The sequence below is a fragment of the Hippocampus bargibanti genome, linkage group LG14 (genome assembly GCF_051943395.1).
Source record: "Hippocampus bargibanti isolate YZ-2025 linkage group LG14, ASM5194339v1, whole genome shotgun sequence".
NCBI lineage: Eukaryota > Metazoa > Chordata > Actinopteri > Syngnathiformes > Syngnathidae > Hippocampus > Hippocampus bargibanti.
Genome location: NC_142747.1, coordinates 14805799 through 14824393, shown reverse-complemented (window position 1 = coordinate 14824393; position 18595 = coordinate 14805799). Strand labels below are relative to the sequence as shown.

The following is an 18595-nucleotide window of genomic DNA, read 5'->3' as shown; positions in this document are numbered from 1 at the left end:
GTCGAAAACATTACACAGCCATTGAAGGTTCAGCAAACCATACTACAATTTGACACCTGGTCGCTGTTGAGGAAATTGAGCACAGCAAGGGTTTAACTTTCTTTAATGCATAATTATCTCCTTACAAAGGTGATGTTGAAACACAAAAAAGTACTTTGGCATAGCCAAGATCTGACAGCAACATTGTAATTCCTTTCTTTACTCTGCCCAAAGTTCAGAGGAAATATTTGTAATGTCTCATTCTGTACAAACACATACATAAAAAAAACCACATTCCTCCACTGGTGGAGATGGTACAAAACAGCAATAAATCCAACTCTACATGACATTTCAAGAAAATACTGTAAGTCCCAAAGAGAAGATCTACATGATACCCGGTGGCTGTCCCTTTCCCGCTATCTTTTTGGAACACTCCAACAGAGCGTTGTGGATGTCTTTGGCACATGAGATCTGGGACTTGATCATACCAAGGTACTGGGCATAGGACATGGACTCCGTCTGCACCGTGTCCGGTTTGGTTGCGGTGGGAACCAAGTTGGGTGAATGCTTGGCGCTGTCGATACTCTGCGAGAGGCACTCGTACGCCAACCTCTGCACGGAAGGAAACAGGTCAGTGGAAGACACCACTACTATAGAAAAAACAAGATTTAGTCTAACCAAACACAGCTCCAGCTGATCGCAAAGGGCGTAGAATTCCTCTAAGCTTTTATCAAAGCGCTGAACAGCAGCATCATTGCTTGTGCTGCGGTACAAAGAAAAACAACCTGCTGAAATCTGCAATGTTAGCATGTTTTAATACATTACATTCTTATCAATTCTCTTCTAACTTGGAGAGAGTCACTGTTTTAGACTCACTGCGATCCCAAGCATCCCATATTACGATTTTAACAAATATCAGTTCAACATTCCATGTCTCATGAAAACAACATGTAAACCCACGTTATACACACACACACACATATATATATACATACATACATACATACATACATACATACATATATATATATATATATATATATATATATATATATATATATATATATATATATATATATATATATATATGTAACGGAGTTGTACACTTCGGTTATTAAATTATGAAGGAAGTGACGCAACGGCGCACAGTGTGGCACTATGTCCCGCCCATAGTTTCCAGAACAATCTCGAGGAGATTCAGGGTGAGTCGCAATTTTCTGTTGGTCTTGATTAACGCGCATTTTCATGACAATATCTTATTTTGTTTCCCCTTTTTTACTGTCTAGTGTTATCTAATTAGTTCCCTTATTCATTCGAGTCCAGATTACTTTTTGTGTCATTATTTACTTCACGTTTTGTCGAGTGGAACTTAGCTTCATAGTGCTTTTCTATTGCGCAGTTAATCACAAGACGAAACCCATGCGACTTCACCCATCCCTTCTGCCATACTGTGTTGCAGGTAATAATTGTTTCATTTCGTTTTTATTGAACAATATTTAGTTTCTTGTGTCGTGTCTCATTTGCCCGTGAGTGTCCGTGGCTGGTTGAACTGTGCGCCAGCCATTACAAGCGCACCGCGTGTTCTGCTGAGTCTCCGCCCATGATGCGTTCAGGGACATCTTGTAAATAACAGTGAACTTGTGTTGTATTCTCTTTTTCTGTAAATAACCACTATACGATCACACGTTGTTAATTCTGTTTTGTTATCTACAATGTTTTGCATTTGAGAACAATCTCGAGGAGATTCAGGTTAATCACAAGACGAAACCCATGCGACTTCACCCATCCCTTCTGCCATACTGTGTTGCAGAAATAAAAGAAATAAAAAGACACATCCACGCGTCTCGTCTTCATTAATACGGCAGCATCGTGGGGATGAAGACAGTCACTGTTGTGACACCCGTCACATTGGTGCCGTGACCCGGATTCACAAGTGACTCTCCACTTCGGACCGGGACCGCGATGCTGCACAATGAAGACGCTGTGCAGTCCCATCACTCGGTGGACGGTGTGTCGACCCCCGTTTTGAAAATACATGTAGTGTGTTAATTGTCTGACCTGCTGTTTTGCAATTAGTGTGTTTTTTTTTCATGTACGTGTTTTCGTGTGTTAAGTCTAAGAATGAGCTCCTTACATGTAACAAGTAGCACACCTTTGAGTGTGTTGGTAGAGGCTTCCCAACCGTGTAACAGTTGTATAGTGCAATCCAGAGTGGTGTAGGTTGTACAGAGGGGAATGGGCAGGTTCAAGCTGAGGCCACTTATGTTAGTGGGGACAGAGTTCCTTCCCAGACCCAGTGCAGTGCATCTACGACGAGCGCACAGACAACTGATACACCAGCAACAGATACCTTTCTCCAGTCTGTCACAGTTATGTAGTGCTATGCAGGGTGATGTAGTTTGTACAGAGGGGAATGGGCAGGTGCGAGCTGAGGCCACTTATGTTAGTGGGGACAGAGTTCCTTCCCAGACCCAGTACAGTGCATCTCCGACGAGCGCACAGACCCTGACACACCGGCGACAGATCCCTTACTCCAGTCACCTGACGTAGTTGGTCAGATGAGCGACATAATTAGACAGCATTTTTGTACATCCTTGCCCGATAACCTTGTCTATTTTGCCTGTTGGTCTTTCTGTTGTCTTCCGTGTGTATGTTGCCTCACTTCTGCATAATTTAAGGGGGGTGTATGTAACGGAGTTGTACACTTCGGTTATTAAATTATGAAGGAAGTGACGCAACGGCGCACAGTGTGGCACTATGTCCCGCCCATAGTTTCCAGAACAATCTCGAGGAGATTCAGGGTGAGTCGCAATTTTCTGTTGGTCTTGATTAACGCGCATTTTCATGACAATATCTTATTTTGTTTCCCCTTTTTTACTGTCTAGTGTTATCTAATTAGTTCCCTTATTCATTCGAGTCCAGATTACTTTTTGTGTCATTATTTACTTCACGTTTTGTCGAGTGGAACTTAGCTTCATAGTGCTTTTCTATTGCGCAGTTAATCACAAGACGAAACCCATGCGACTTCACCCATCCCTTCTGCCATACTGTGTTGCAGGTAATAATTGTTTCATTTCGTTTTTATTGAACAATATTTAGTTTCTTGTGTCGTGTCTCATTTGCCCGTGAGTGTCCGTGGCTGGTTGAACTGTGCGCCAGCCATTACAAGCGCACCGCGTGTTCTGCTGAGTCTCCGCCCATGATGCGTTCAGGGACATCTTGTAAATAACAGTGAACTTGTGTTGTATTCTCTTTTTCTGTAAATAACCACTATACGATCACACGTTGTTAATTCTGTTTTGTTATCTACAATGTTTTGCATTTGAGAACAATCTCGAGGAGATTCAGGTTAATCACAAGACGAAACCCATGCGACTTCACCCATCCCTTCTGCCATACTGTGTTGCAGAAATAAAAGAAATAAAAAGACACATCCACGCGTCTCGTCTTCATTAATACGGCAGCATCGTGGGGATGAAGACAGTCACTGTTGTGACACCCGTCACATTGGTGCCGTGACCCGGATTCACAAGTGACTCTCCACTTCGGACCGGGACCGCGATGCTGCACAATGAAGACGCTGTGCAGTCCCATCACTCGGTGGACGGTGTGTCGACCCCCGTTTTGAAAATACATGTAGTGTGTTAATTGTCTGACCTGCTGTTTTGCAATTAGTGTGTTTTTTTTTCATGTACGTGTTTTCGTGTGTTAAGTCTAAGAATGAGCTCCTTACATGTAACAAGTAGCACACCTTTGAGTGTGTTGGTAGAGGCTTCCCAACCGTGTAACAGTTGTATAGTGCAATCCAGAGTGGTGTAGGTTGTACAGAGGGGAATGGGCAGGTTCAAGCTGAGGCCACTTATGTTAGTGGGGACAGAGTTCCTTCCCAGACCCAGTGCAGTGCATCTACGACGAGCGCACAGACAACTGATACACCAGCAACAGATACCTTTCTCCAGTCTGTCACAGTTATGTAGTGCTATGCAGGGTGATGTAGTTTGTACAGAGGGGAATGGGCAGGTGCGAGCTGAGGCCACTTATGTTAGTGGGGACAGAGTTCCTTCCCAGACCCAGTACAGTGCATCTCCGACGAGCGCACAGACCCTGACACACCGGCGACAGATCCCTTACTCCAGTCACCTGACGTAGTTGGTCAGATGAGCGACATAATTAGACAGCATTTTTGTACATCCTTGCCCGATAACCTTGTCTATTTTGCCTGTTGGTCTTTCTGTTGTCTTCCGTGTGTATGTTGCCTCACTTCTGCATAATTTAAGGGGGGTGTATGTAACGGAGTTGTACACTTCGGTTATTAAATTATGAAGGAAGTGACGCAACGGCGCACAGTGTGGCACTATGTCCCGCCCATAGTTTCCAGAACAATCTCGAGGAGATTCAGGGTGAGTCGCAATTTTCTGTTGGTCTTGATTAACGCGCATTTTCATGACAATATCTTATTTTGTTTCCCCTTTTTTACTATATATATATATACACACACACACACACACGAATGTACATAGATACGTACATACATACAAATACAATTACCGTATAGAACATTAAGAAAATTGTACGTACGCTCCGTTGTCAGAAATAAAAGAAATAAAAAGACACATCCACGCGTCTCGTCTTCATTAATACGGCAGCATCGTGGGGATGAAGACAGTCACTGTTGTGACACCCGTCACATATATATATATATATATACACACACACACACGAATGTACATAGATACGTACATACATCCAAATACAATTACCGTATAGAACATTAAGAAAATTGTACGTACGCTCCGTTGTCAATGATTGTGTTGTGGGTGAGGTTAAGCGACGCGATCTTCATTAGGTTCTGTGAGGATAAATACAAAATCGTCACTTCAGTCGTCTTTCAACAAATTTAAGACGCGCCTGAATGCACGTCTTACAAGAGGGTTGTATGCTTTATGACCTGAAGACTTTCTTTCAACTGCGGAATGAGCATTTTAAATCGATGCACTGGATCGAAGTCCTGTTGTTGGTTCAATTGTTGTTGCTGTTGTTGTTGCAGGGAAGCGGCATGTTGTTGTAAACCTGGACCACCAGGTTGCGGCTGCTGAGACGCCATCTTGGCTTGTTCAGGTTCGGCGACCACTCTGACACCGGAAACAGAAGATACCGATTTCCGGTTGACCTGAAACACGGGTGGGGCATTTTTAAGTTTTTTTTTTTACCCAAAATGAAACAAAAACATGTTTCATCGGAAATGTATTTAAATGACTAGCGAATAAATAATTCGTCCGGGCTTCTAGAGGAAATAAAGTGCGGCAAGATTTGCATTTTGTTTAAAATGCAAATAGAAATATTGAAATAGAAAGTATTATTTTTTTCATTAATATCAAAAAATAGATATTTTATCAAATAGAACATTTTAATGTTCAAAGTTGTTTGTATCTATATGTGCCCAATGACTTATTTGTGACCAATTCAAAGCGTCGTGTGCCCTCGGCTCGAATTCAGCTGGGATAGGCTCCAGCAACCCTGTTCAGGATATCCGGTGTTTAAGATGGATGCAAATAAGAAACTAAATTTTAAATACTATAATGAATAAATTTAGGCCAATTTAAAAAATCAGGCCAATTTTTTTGGGGTACAATTGGTAATTATTTAACAGTAAGGGTCTCTTCGGTGTCATGCAGTACAATGATTCAAATAAATATCAGAATGTACGATTGCGGTTTTCTGTGATTATAAATAAATGGGGACTGCTTTTATTTGCATTCTAAATTCACTATGCTCCTTTTGATCGTCATAGTTTGAACGACTATCAAACGACAGCGAAGGCGAATCAGCTCCCTCATAAGTGGGCCGGAAACCCCGTAGTTGGTCCCAGCCCCGCAATTCGTTTATTCGTTGCACAATCCAAAATGGCAGGAGCCGATGGAGATGATTCTCTTTACCCTATCGCCGTTCTCATTGACGAACTTCGAAATGAGGACGTTCAGGTGGGTAGCGAGGACTTTCTTCGGCCGTGTCGTTAATACTGTGCTGGAAACGGGAGCCCGTTTTGTTAGATTTTCCTCCCCGTTAGCTAGCAACGCTAACTAGCATACATGCTAGTGGGGCCTATTCTGCTTTCTCAACCATAGGCGCCCCTTGTCCAAGCAGAAACTCGTGTTTATAATCGATTCTGTGCCTAATATAAAAATTACGCCCAAATACAACGTGTGCTATTCACTATCGTTTGTTGTTCGGCCCTAACAACGATTCATTAGAATGAATCGGGCGCTCTTCAGTCATTGGGCTAGCGGCTAGCCTCTGACGTCTTCCAAGATCGATGATTTGTCATGGGGAAAGCGTTTTGTTTTCATTGCAAATGCAGTATGGTTTGCAATTGTGTTGTGTTCATTCATAGTATTTTTTCTTAGCCAAGTTACATTAGTGTCTTTTTCACTGCGAGTTGCCTGGAGGCTCGTAACACAACAACAGGACCCGTGCTGTGCTGTCGTCAAAATTCCGTCACTTAACCCTCGATTTTGTCGGAGCTTTGAAACCAAGTTCTGCCACGGTGCCTTGACAGTAAAAAACATTCACAGTTTTTATATAATAATTCACGACTTGCATTTAATTGTGCCATATTGTTCTGTTGTGCTCAAATGTCAACAACGATTCAGTTCCAATGATACTGTATAAACTAATCTACCTTGTAGAATTTCTAATTCTCATGTAATAGTAGATATTGTAAGAATTTTATTGTTACCAAACTCATCTTCTCAGTCACAAACTATTTGCATTATATACATTATTCCTGGCCTCTTAAAATGGTTTGACACCCATAACAGCCCTCCGAGGGAAATGATGATGACCGTGTGGCCTGCAACAAATCAGTTTGACGGCCCTTGTACAAAGTAGTTCTCTCAGATAAAATAGAAAAACTTGTTAATCATCTTAACATATATCGATGCCATTTTGGCAGGTGTTTGGCAGCCTCCTTTATGTGGGTAATTTGTTGTACTGAAAAAAAATGTTTTTAGTCTCAGGGCTGTCTTGAATATATCATCATGAATCTCTCTGTTGCTTTACAGTTGCGACTGAACAGCATCAAGAAGCTGTCCACTATTGCACTGGCTCTTGGTGTGGAGCGCACTCGCACTGAGCTGCTTCCTTTCCTCACAGGTAAGCAATGACTGCAATTTAGCCAATAAAAAGGCTAACTTGTCGGCTACATTTTAACAATATAATCACATGATGCATGCGAGAAGAAGATTTGTATCACAATGTCTAGTTTGTATACTGATGTCGCTGTCTGTGTTAGACACCATCTACGATGAAGATGAGGTGCTCTTGGCCTTGGCTGAGCAGCTTGGCAATTTCACCATGTTGGTGGGAGGCCCTGAATATGTCCACTGTCTCCTGGTACGTTTCAAACTTTCTCTCGTATCCTTTAAACTCAACTCAAATACTACATTTTAAAGCCTATGCATTCCATTAAGACAGGGTTGACAATACAGGATAGCTTTGAAGGGTAAAGGTTTTTTTTTTTCTATGGGTGTGAGGTTGTCACAAATTGCATGAAGAAGAGCGGGAGAGGAACTGATAAAACTAAGCTGCTACTGTTTTATTTGGCAAAATATTTGCACATTTGCATTTTGTACCTTTGTGTCCTTTGAATGTTAAAAAAACAAATTAGTAAAAGAAACACATGGGTCAATGCTGGTCAGCGGGAATACAGCTGAGACAATAATGCAATAATTGTACAAATAAACAAGTGTTCAGTTGAATTCTTCATAATTGAATCCTCACACTGCGCGATTCTACAAATAAATGATTTGAAAACATTTTTACTGCAGCACTTCTTGTGAGTAAAAATGTTAATGTCAGTATAAATCCAGTGTGAGAAGACATACCAACTCACCCACTGTCCTTCTTTCTCCAATTCTCAGCCGCCACTGGAGAGCCTAGCAACAGTGGAGGAGACCGTTGTTCGAGACAAAGCAGTAGAGTCCCTGCGCAAAATCTCTCAGGAGCATTCTCCAGTTGACCTGGAGGTCCATTTTGAGCCCTTGGTCAAACGGCTGTCCTGTGGTGACTGGTTCACTTCGCGCACGTCAGCCTGCGGTCTCTTTAGTGTCTGTTATCCGCGTGTTTCCAGCACCGTCAAAGCGGAGATTCGCCAGTAAGTTGAGTGTTTTCACCCAATCACGAGTTGAATTGATTTGGACTTCATCAAACGTGTCTGTGATTACTTGCAGGCATTTCCGCACCCTGTGTTCAGATGACACTCCGATGGTCCGTCGTGCTGCTGCTTCAAAACTGGGCGAGTTTGCCAGAGTGTTGGAGTTGGATTATGTCCGAAGTGATATCATCTCCCTCTTCACGGCTCTGGCCTCTGATGAGCAGGTATTGGTCTGCTTCCAGAATTTGCATGGGTCATGTCATATCAGGAGAAGGTAATTATTATGAAAGAAACAAAACTCTTCATTCAACAACAAGGTGAAGGAGGAGGAATAGCAAACATCATATGGATCTCACTTATTTATTTTTTTGAACTAGTGTCTCAATTATAACATGAAATAAACCAATCAAGTAATATAAAACATTAAACAGTTACACCAGTGCAAGTTTATGGCACTCTCGCTAACAAGAGAAGCTACTGTAATGGTTTACATGTTCACTCAACGCTCCCTCTTTTCAAACATCCCAAACAGCTGGACTAAAATCCACAGAACTTGTTACGGAAGATGCGTCATATTGGAAAGCTATATATATTTTTAAATCCTTATTTATTGTTTCAAATGCCTTCAAAATTATTGGATAACTGCTACCCAAATCATAACATTAAAACACGAACTCGAGCCTAAGGTACTTTTAACTCATTCACTGCCATTGGCAAATTTATTCGGGAATGTGACGTTGAGCACCATTCCCAAATTAATTCGGGTTTTGATTTTTTCTTGCGTGGGTGTCGATAAAGCGCTGGCCGTGGCCTCGGGCAATGTTTTTTCCCCTTCCACAGGGGTGCAGCATTTCCCCTTTTTTCATGTTAGCGCTTTGTTCTAGCTTCGGCTGTTGTTAAAGCGCTATATAAACCAAGATGGATTCGTTGCATTGTATTTTGGACAGCCACCCTCGTTTCAAGCTCATATAACTCCAGACCCATATAATTTACGTTTTTTTTTTTCTGAAGAAATAAGAGTCTAATGTTTCTAACGCTGCATTGGATGTTTATGTAGTCCTAAAACGCAATATTCTGTGAGTCCTGGAATTCGAGTGACAATGACAAAAACACTGGCTCTGGAGTGGACACATTTTTGCACGTCTGGCAGTGAATGAGTTAAAATCGCTGGAGACTGCTTTAAACATTTTTACTACGTTTTAATGTGTTTAATCTGGATGTATAATTCATTTCATGCTGCCTGAAAAGAAGTCTCATAGCTTTGTTTGATGTGATGCATGCAACCGATACCATTAATAAAGGCATTTTTTATTCATGAGCTTTAACATTTTCCTCTGAACATGTGGCGACATTTGTGCCTTCTCTTTGCCCCCTCAGGACTCGGTGCGGCTGCTGGCGGTGGAGGCTTGCGTCAGTATCGCTACTCTGTTGCCGCAGGAGGACCTGGAGACTCTGGTGATGCCCACCCTCCGACAGGCCGCTGAGGACAAGTCCTGGAGGGTCCGCTATATGGTGGCTGAAAAATTCTCTGAGGTAAGCAGATTCTTTACTTACAGACAGTGTAGGTGTTCAAATAGCTGACACTCGAAAACAAGACTTCATGAATATTCAGTGCGAGTCTTCAAACGTAAAATATAGCTATATGCGGTGGAATCTTTGTAAAATTCGCTCGTATAAGTAATTTGAAGTGATTTTACAAATCATGGACGCAAGTTGTCCAGGGGTGTCGCTTGTCCTTTAAAGGGCAACCGATGTCACTTTTTTGTTTTTTAACTGACATCAGAAAAACATTTTATAGCATCTAAAATACCCAAAACACGCAGTATGATATTTTTATTCAAATGCAAAACACCAATAAAAATGACTTATTGTCCAAATTCTGCAAAAAATGGAGCTGCAAATTGGGCATTTTCAGAAAGTCCCGCCCCCAGTTCGTGACGTCACGAATCCAAACAATGGCTTCAGATTTGGAGAATATGCTTTCTTGTTACACATCCAGTTATGAATATGATTCAAATAGTTCTGAAGAGGAAAGCATACGTTTGCCATCGATTAAAGAAGTCCTTCCGTGTCATTTTGAGGCATCTGGACTGCAATGTAACGTCCCACAAAAGAGGCAGAAAAATGGCGACCAGCTCCTGTGAAGAATGAATCAGCCCGTTTCCACAGGCTGATAACTTCCTTCTATGGACCTTGGACTCCCTCTGCTGGCGGCTTTTGGGTGTAACACAAGGATTTAAAAAAACAGTACGGCAAAATACATTGACGTGATGGAAATACACTACAATGAGTCTTTTTTACGGTCCGGAGGCGGTCCTTTTCTGACGTCACGTACGGACTCGTCACCAACTCAAAAACTTCCTGAATGTTCAGCGCGAGTCTTAAAACGTAAAATATAGCTATATGCGGTGGAATCTTATTAAAATACACACAGTAGAAGTCATTTGAAGCTATTTTACAAATTATGGACACAACTTGTCCGGAGACGTCGGTTGTCTTTTAAGTGCATGTTATGACATTTCTCCTTGTCAGTGCCCTTTTAATGAAGCTTTACTGGTGATAGAGATTAGCGGACCGAACATCTCTGACAACTGGGGTCTCAGCCGGAAATTTATAATCATGCTAATTTGTTATTTCCAGAATGAAAGCTGTTTTTCACCTCCCCTTTCAGCTTCAAAAAGCAGTGGGTCCAGAAATAACAAAGAACGACCTGGTCCCAGCATTCCAGAACCTTCTCAAGGACTGCGAAGCTGAGGTCCGTGCGGCTGCCGCGAACAAAGTTAAAGGTCAGTCCATAAATCGTATTTTCTCATCCATACGGCACACTTAAATCCTAACTCTTCTCCCAAAACGGACGTGTGCCGTCTTGTGTATGCACACGTTTCCAAAATCTTTCAGTGGTGTTGTTTGGCCGAGAACCTTCAAAAAGAGTACATTTTACCAGTTGTTCTTCTTTATTAGAATTCTGTGAGAACCTCCCTGAGGACAATCGTGAGCAGATCATCATGACTCACATCCTACCGTGCGTCAAGGTAAAAAGAAACGAAAAATAAATTTTTTCGTGTGAATTTCAAACTCCATTTGTGAGTGCGAAACAGTGTCTCTATTTACTGCCGCTCAACTTTTTACAAGTTTTCCTGACACTTTAAGAAACAACTTGTCCATGGCGCTCATTATCGTATGCTTTCCTCCCCCCACAGCTTTCAAACAGCAGGGGGCACTATGTATTACATTACATTTTAAACAAGTGCTGAAGCTATGTATGTCAGATCATGAGTTTCTGTCTGTGCTTTGTGATTGGTTTCCTGGCATCCCACCCCCCAATTCTTCCATGATAAGCGGATTAGAAAATGGATGAATATTTTTATATAATTTATGAATTTAAATGCATTTGTTTTAGATTCTTATTCTTACCAACTAATATTTTTGTTCTTTGTTGCCTGTGCACAGGAACTGGTTTCAGACACAAACCAGCATGTTAAGTCAGCGCTGGCCTTGGTCATTATGGGCCTCTCTGCTATCCTGGGCAAGGATAACACAATAGAGCATTTACTGCCTCTTTTCCTGGCTCAGCTCAAGGACGAGGTAAAGGAAATGCATTATTTCTCATTTGTTACGTCTTCACTCAACCACACAGACTACGGTCACTTTGTTACATCACGATTTGTTTTTTTTTTTTGTTTTTTGTTTTTTTTTACAGGGACATTTTGCCTTCACCTTTTTTATTTTATATTAAAAAAACACATTACCGGTATATGAAGGACTTTTCTGTCACTTTGTCCAAAGACTTATAGAGGCAATCCTAAAAAAATGTTTTCAATCGATTAAATCAGTCTGTGCCATTGCCTCTGATGCATTCAAGGTTGCCCCACTTTCTTGCTAAAGAAAAACAAGACCAGGTTTGTCTAATTTGATCTCCCCCAAAACATTAACAGCTTTGACATGCAGAATTTCAATCATTGAAATTAAGATCGCTTGGAGATTTTTGGAGATTACGGTTTTATTCATTTTTGCCTTGTTTTTGCGGCTATTTTTATTGGTTTATTTTTTGTATGTTCATAAAATTTAACTCATGCCGTTAAATCTTTAATCATTTGGATTTAAAGCAAACATGGTCGTTCGGCTTTCCGTGTGTGTAAACATTTGTGCAAGAAGGAGGAAAGGTTTGTAAATAGTTTCCACAATTTTTGAAATGTGTCCTATGAAATGAGTTTGGATTGCAGCCGAAGAATCCCACAGTGCCCACTTAACTGTCATACCAAGTGTTTATCATACAGACTGTCAATATGACTTAGTACCGTTGTGATTACATTTGCCAACAAATTTGAGCTGCCTCTTTATTCATCAGTGTAACTGCATTCTTCATGTGCATTTTTTTAAGTTTAGACAAACTTGTACATGCATGAAAAATGCAAATTATATCATAGCATATCAAATGTGATTTATTTAAGGTACTTATCAAGCTCAACAAACTACATAATCATGCTTTTCAACGTGTGTGTATATGTCACCAGTGTCCCGAGGTGCGTCTCAACATCATCTCCAACCTGGACTGCGTCAACGAGGTGATCGGTATCCGCCAGCTGTCCCAGTCACTCCTGCCAGCCATTGTGGAGCTGGCTGAGGACGCCAAGTGGAGGGTCCGCCTGGCCATCATTGAGTACATGCCCTTGCTGGCGGGTCAGCTGGTGAGTTCCCGTCACTGAGCCGAATGGCCTAAATCGCTGCCAAAAAATGTTCTTCAGCACCCCGTGACTTTGATTTACTTGAAGTGTAAATTTCAAAATGAACCGCATTTGATTTCGATTGCTTCTGTCTGCTTTTAGGGTGTGGAATTCTTCGATGAGAAGCTCAACACTCTTTGTATGGCTTGGCTTATTGACCACGGTAAGGCGCTTGCTGCTCTTCTTGTGTACATTATGTGGGTTTTCTGAGAGTGGTCACAATGCGGTGGAGCACAATTGTGTTTGACGACATCCTCATTTCGGAAACAAAATGTTCCCATGGTAAATGTTGGAAAGTTGTAACTAGATGTCGCATAGCACTCTTTAGTTTATTGTCAACCTTATGCTGTTTTTCAAAATTTTAATTGACTATGAGTCAAGCATTTTAGCCAAGTAAGCCATTTTATTTGTCTACTTTTAGTCGATTAAAACAGTTTGAGTCTAGTTATAGTCGGAAGAATCACTTCATCCTTTTACATTTCTTGTTGCAGACACAGTGATACCTCAGTTTAGGAAAGGTTTGTCTGGCGAACATTTATTTCCCATAGGAAACCATTGGAAATGAGAATAATCCCTTCCCAGGTCCCCATAAAACATAATATTCTACTAAATAAGCCTTAAAACTACTCAAATATACCTTATTTTATGTATGATAAATGTACTATTGGATTGTAATTAAAGAACTAAACTCTAAAGCATAATAAAGTCGTTTTATTTACCTGTGATGGTCAACGTAGTTGCCTCTTGATGATATCCGAGTGAAGTTACCGTGCTTTCTCTGCGATATTACCCTCACTCACAATGTCCCTTGCTAGCTGATTTTCGTTAATCCACATCAACAGTTTTTCAACCTCTTTTATTGCCTGAGACCGTTGCTTAGACCAGTGTTTATGAACCTTTTTTTGAGCCAGGACAAGATTTTTACATTTGGAAAAAAATTGCGGCACACCACTACCAATCTCAGAGGAACGAGGCAATCAGCTACATGTTACCACACAGATGAATCTTAAATTACTCTTCCAATCTTTACAGCACGGGTACCGGACAATGACATAAAACATTTTCATCATTTTCTCCAAATATAATGTTTTAAATGAAAAAGTGACATTGGATAATTTCTCACGGCACACCTGACGATCTCTCACGGTACACTAGTGTGCCGTGGCACATGGGTTGAAAATCACTGGCTTAGACAACAAAGAAACACCCTTAGCCACACGTAGCAATGGTCGACTTAGCATACTGCTACTGGGACGCTAATTCACACAAACTCACAACTCATTCGTCTTTTTCGATGATCTTCTGCTCGACCGTAATTTTCTTTAATGTCTTCTTAGGCTTAACACTAGCCTGCAGTGGGGTATTTTTCGGGCCCATAATGGCAAAAGTACTCCACTCGATAGCAAACCACATCTCCACTCAAACAGAGGGGGTGTGGAAAACTAGTCCGCCAGCCACTGTGGCGCTGTGTGGTGTGGTTCGTCCGCCAAAAACTAGTTTGTATGCCAAGATTCTATTCTCGCGAATTGAATGTTCGTTAGCTAAAGCAGTTGTAAGACGAGGTATTATAACATTTCCATCATATTTAAAATTATTTCAAGTAAATGTAAAAACATGTATACTTCATATTTGTGTTGAGTCACCGGTTTCTATTCACAAGCGCCATTTGCCAAGACCGGCCTTTTTAAGCTTACACGCACGCTCACAGGACAGTACAATGTGAGGGACAGCAGCAACTGGTATTCTGAGCCGAGTGAAATACACATTGGCTGCTTCTGAATCGTTTATCAAAACATGTAGCGATGTCCCGCCATCCCTGAAAAAGCTGTACTCCATGTCCTAGTTCATTCTGCACGCGAGAACCTTGTCTTTTGTGTTATGTGTTGAAGCCTTCTTTTCTCTCCGGTTTCCACCCTATTAGAAATGTGTGATTGCGTACAAAGGGCCAGCCAGCTGCATTACATCATTGGAATGTTGTGTGAGTGTCTGGGGGAGTTGGGGAACGGGCCTGGCCCTCCTGTTACATAAGAGGACTCGCACGCCGCAATGCTTTCATTGCTGCTCTGGATCCTATTTGCACCTTTACCATTTCGGGGTGCATTTTTACGATGATATTATACTTCAGTCGCATCTCTTCTGTGTTGCAATACCCAGTAAAATTCCTGTTTAAAAAAAGTACATGAATCATTTGTCTTTTTCCTCACGGTAGGCTTTACATGTTTGGCTTGTTTGTTCACTCGCTCGGCCCCTGTAATATTTTCAGTCATAGCAGGCAAATGTTTATAGTGCAAAGCACAAATTATCAAGCAGCCCAGTCACAGATTTTCGCAGGTCAGTGACAATATCAAATCTAAGAACAAAAACACCAGCCTGTGTTAGAGGACACCAAATTTAGAAGAAGGAAAGTGGCGGTTCCATCATCTGCTCACTATTTCGTCAAAGTGGAGACCGTTGGATGTGTTTTCAGTTTTTTTTTTTTTTTTTTTGTTTTTTTTTTTTTTTTTGGGGGGGGGGGAGTATAAAAGTATTAGATTAGATGAGCCTGTATTAGTCTCTCACTGGATGAATTTACATTTCACAGCAGCAAAGTGATGAAAGAGGAAAGGATGAAGTAGAAAAACAAAATATAGTACCTGCTGTAAAGTTACACCTGTTAATGAAGATCAGAGCGTGTGACCTAACATCAAATTTGTTGTTGTTGTCGTACAGTGTATGCCATCCGCGAGGCCGCCACCTGTAACCTGATGAAGCTGGTGGAGAGGTTTGGAGCCGAATGGGCACAGAACACCATCGTGCCAAAGGTTCTGGGTATGGCCAACGACCCCAATTACCTCCACAGGATGACTACACTCTTCTGCATCAATGTGAGGCACACACATGCATGGCCAAATCTGTTTTGTGACTATAAAAAAAAGTTAATTCTACATATAATTGACAGGTGTCAAACTAATCTAATTGCAACATGTATTTGTAATATATTTTGATGCTTTTTTTTTGGTTCTTCAGGAAATATTTTTGTCTGAATTTTTTGGGGGGTTGGAACGAATTAGGGCATTTACATGGAAATGCGTCTCTACTTACACACTGTTCTCGTTAAAAAATTTTCTTCCAGAGCCAATTGACTTTAATGGGTTGAAAGTGATCGTTCGTTCCTGGTTCATGGCTGCTCAGGGTGTTAATAGCAAAGGATGGTTAAATCAGCAGGAAGCCAGGTGTTGAACAGAATAAGTTAGTTTAATCTTGTAGACAGCAGGGCACCGTGGGGTGTCGGCCGAGGAGAGACAGAAAGAAAAGAGGAAGGAGGAAGAAACCCGAAAGACCGCTGGGAGAGCATTTATAAAACGCACATAATAGGATGTGATGTGACATCATGTAAAGGAAGGCAGGACATGACGTACCAGGAAGTCCAAAACCTAAACAAATGATGCAAAAGAGATGTTTAAAGATGTTCGTGTAGCGAATTACCCCAACAGACTTCATAAGTAGAGGCATCACTTTATTACCATATTTTTCGATCTACAAGGCGCACTCAAAAAAGCCTTCAATTTCTTAAAAAAATATAACCCTGCGCCTTATACGCCTTATGTGAAGTAATATTGAGCCAAAAAATGTCTTGCACCTACTGTTAGCAGCCATTGACTCAATTTCCCCCTGGTGAAGAAGTAGTGCGTAAGCCCAGCCTCACTGTTGTGCCTTATAATGTGGAAAACATTTATATATATATATGTATAGATTATAATTGGAAAACTTGTTTCATTCATTGACGGTGCGCCACATAGGCTGATGCGCCTTCTATACAGAAAAAAAATACAAATACAACATTAATTGGGGGGGTGGGTTATACTCTGGTGTGCCTTATACACCGAAAAATATGGTAATCTGAATCCTGTTTTGAGACGAGTAGTGCAACCGACAAAACACATTGTAAAAACAATTTTGGGGGGTGGTCAACTTTCCTTTGAAAACATGATGTACGGAATGCATAGAAACATTTCATTGTAATGCACACTAAGCATAAATGTAAACCATAACAGTTTCTAAGACGCTGCATCTTAATGGCGCCGTGTGAAGAGGAAGGATGTAAATGACTCAGAATAACACATTCTGTCAGCCATGCTTTTTAACTTCCTCTTCAATGGTACTGTAAATGGGGAAGGAAGATTATATATGTATTTTCAATCGACTGGATGATTATTAATTTTGGACAAATCATCCTTTTGAGCAGCCGTATGCCTGTTTAAAGGTCGTGGCTTTCATGTCTCATGGGTTTTTCAGGCTCTGTCGGAAGCGTGCGGTCAGGACATCACCACCAAGCAGATGCTTCCCGTGGTCCTCAAGATGTCCAACGACCAGGTGGCCAACGTGCGTTTCAACGTCGCCAAATCTCTGCAGAAGATCGGACCCATTCTGGACGGCAGGTAAATTTCTCGACCGAAACTGCGTGTGGCCGTTGCTTGCGTGACCGGCAGCAATTCTGCGCCCTCAGCACCTTACGAGATGAAGTCAAGCCGGTTCTAGAGAAGTTGGCCACCGATACAGACATGGATGTCAAGTACTTTGCCCAGGAGGCCATCAGTGGTAAGCATATCTAATATCATTTTCTTGAATTCCTAAAAATGAGGACAATATGACGACTCATTACTCTTATTTCCTCTTTCTCCAGTTTTGCCTTGGCATAAGTGAAACAACACATCTCCACCCTTTTACGAGATATTTATTGATGTTCAAGATCAATGGCTAAATGTATAGACCAGTCCGATAACTTTGGATTTTCCTCCTACACCCCCCGCCACCCCCGCGCTGTAAACAGATGCTTTACCGTCAGTGTACCGTAGGTGTCAATCAAGTGGTGCATGCTGACCAATAGTGTTAAAGGCTAGCTAGGCATCGCTGAGCTCCACGACCCCCCGCTCACATTCCTTCCTTTTTACTTGTTTTTTTTTAGCAACATCAAAACGTTGCATTCTTATGACAAGTGGTTCCAAAGGCAACATGTTCTTATCTTCACAAGCCAAGTAGCCGCACTTGTCTTGGTTGCTATCCAAAAACCTCTCACAAGAAGTCAAAATGAGTGGATGTGTGCTAATAAAATAGACGGCAGTGTTTTGAACTCCTAACTGTACATCAGGGATGGGCAAACTGTAGCATTCAAAATGACAAAGAATAAAGACATTAAAAAAAACCCAAAAGTAGGCCCTCATAGGACTTGATAAAATGCTTCCTCGCCCCTGCTGTGCATCCACTTTTGAGTCCTCATGAAATGGTTGAAAATGTCCACGGACTTTAGTGATGAGGTCTTGTTGCTTCTGAGCACGACTTTACTCAAATCCGATCTTCTATTAGAATATTATTGACCTAATTGGAAAAAATAAGCTTTTTGCCCAGAAAATTAGCTCACAGTGGGGGAGAGGGAAGACCCTTTGTGCACCATTTAATGATCAGTTTGGGTTTTATTGCTATTTTCAGTGCTTCACATATTTGATGCTGTTCTACTGTAGCTTCCTCTGAATAAAGTAACCAAGTACACACACACACACACGTGTCACAACTTATTTGATGGTGAACACTGAACTGAGGCAGGAAGTTGTTGACCAAAATAATTTTAAGCTTGAGTCAGAAAATGTGCAACTTTTAAGGCCTATATCTTAAAAAATCTCTCTGTGCCCTTTGAGCCCAAATTGTTACCCCTCACCTTCCCATTACTCCCCAAGCATGTGTACATCGGAATGGTGAGTGCGCA

At 41.4% G+C, this 18595-nt stretch overlaps 2 protein-coding genes across 2 annotated transcripts; one reads left to right on the top strand and one right to left on the bottom strand.

Moving 5' to 3' along the window:
• Positions 1–87: 87 nt before the first annotated feature.
• On the bottom strand, positions 88–5120 carry med29 (mediator complex subunit 29). Its single transcript, XM_089013255.1, has 4 exons — positions 4928–5120; positions 4770–4828; positions 658–742; positions 88–591 (listed from the first exon to the last, which is right to left on the bottom strand). Exons 1-4 carry the CDS (start codon positions 5081–5083, stop codon positions 364–366), a joined length of 528 nt encoding a protein of 175 aa, XP_088869381.1. The 5' UTR covers positions 5084–5120; the 3' UTR covers positions 88–363.
• Positions 5121–5806: 686 nt separating this feature from the next.
• On the top strand, positions 5807–18387 carry ppp2r1bb (protein phosphatase 2, regulatory subunit A, beta b). Its single transcript, XM_089013918.1, has 15 exons — positions 5807–5960; positions 7041–7131; positions 7271–7371; positions 7899–8131; positions 8208–8355; positions 9509–9664; positions 10803–10917; positions 11093–11163; positions 11582–11716; positions 12646–12819; positions 12958–13018; positions 15565–15719; positions 17131–17273; positions 17342–17433; positions 17519–18387. Exons 1-15 carry the CDS (start codon positions 5883–5885, stop codon positions 17536–17538), a joined length of 1773 nt encoding a protein of 590 aa, XP_088870044.1. The 5' UTR covers positions 5807–5882; the 3' UTR covers positions 17539–18387.
• Positions 18388–18595: the final 208 nt, after the last annotated feature.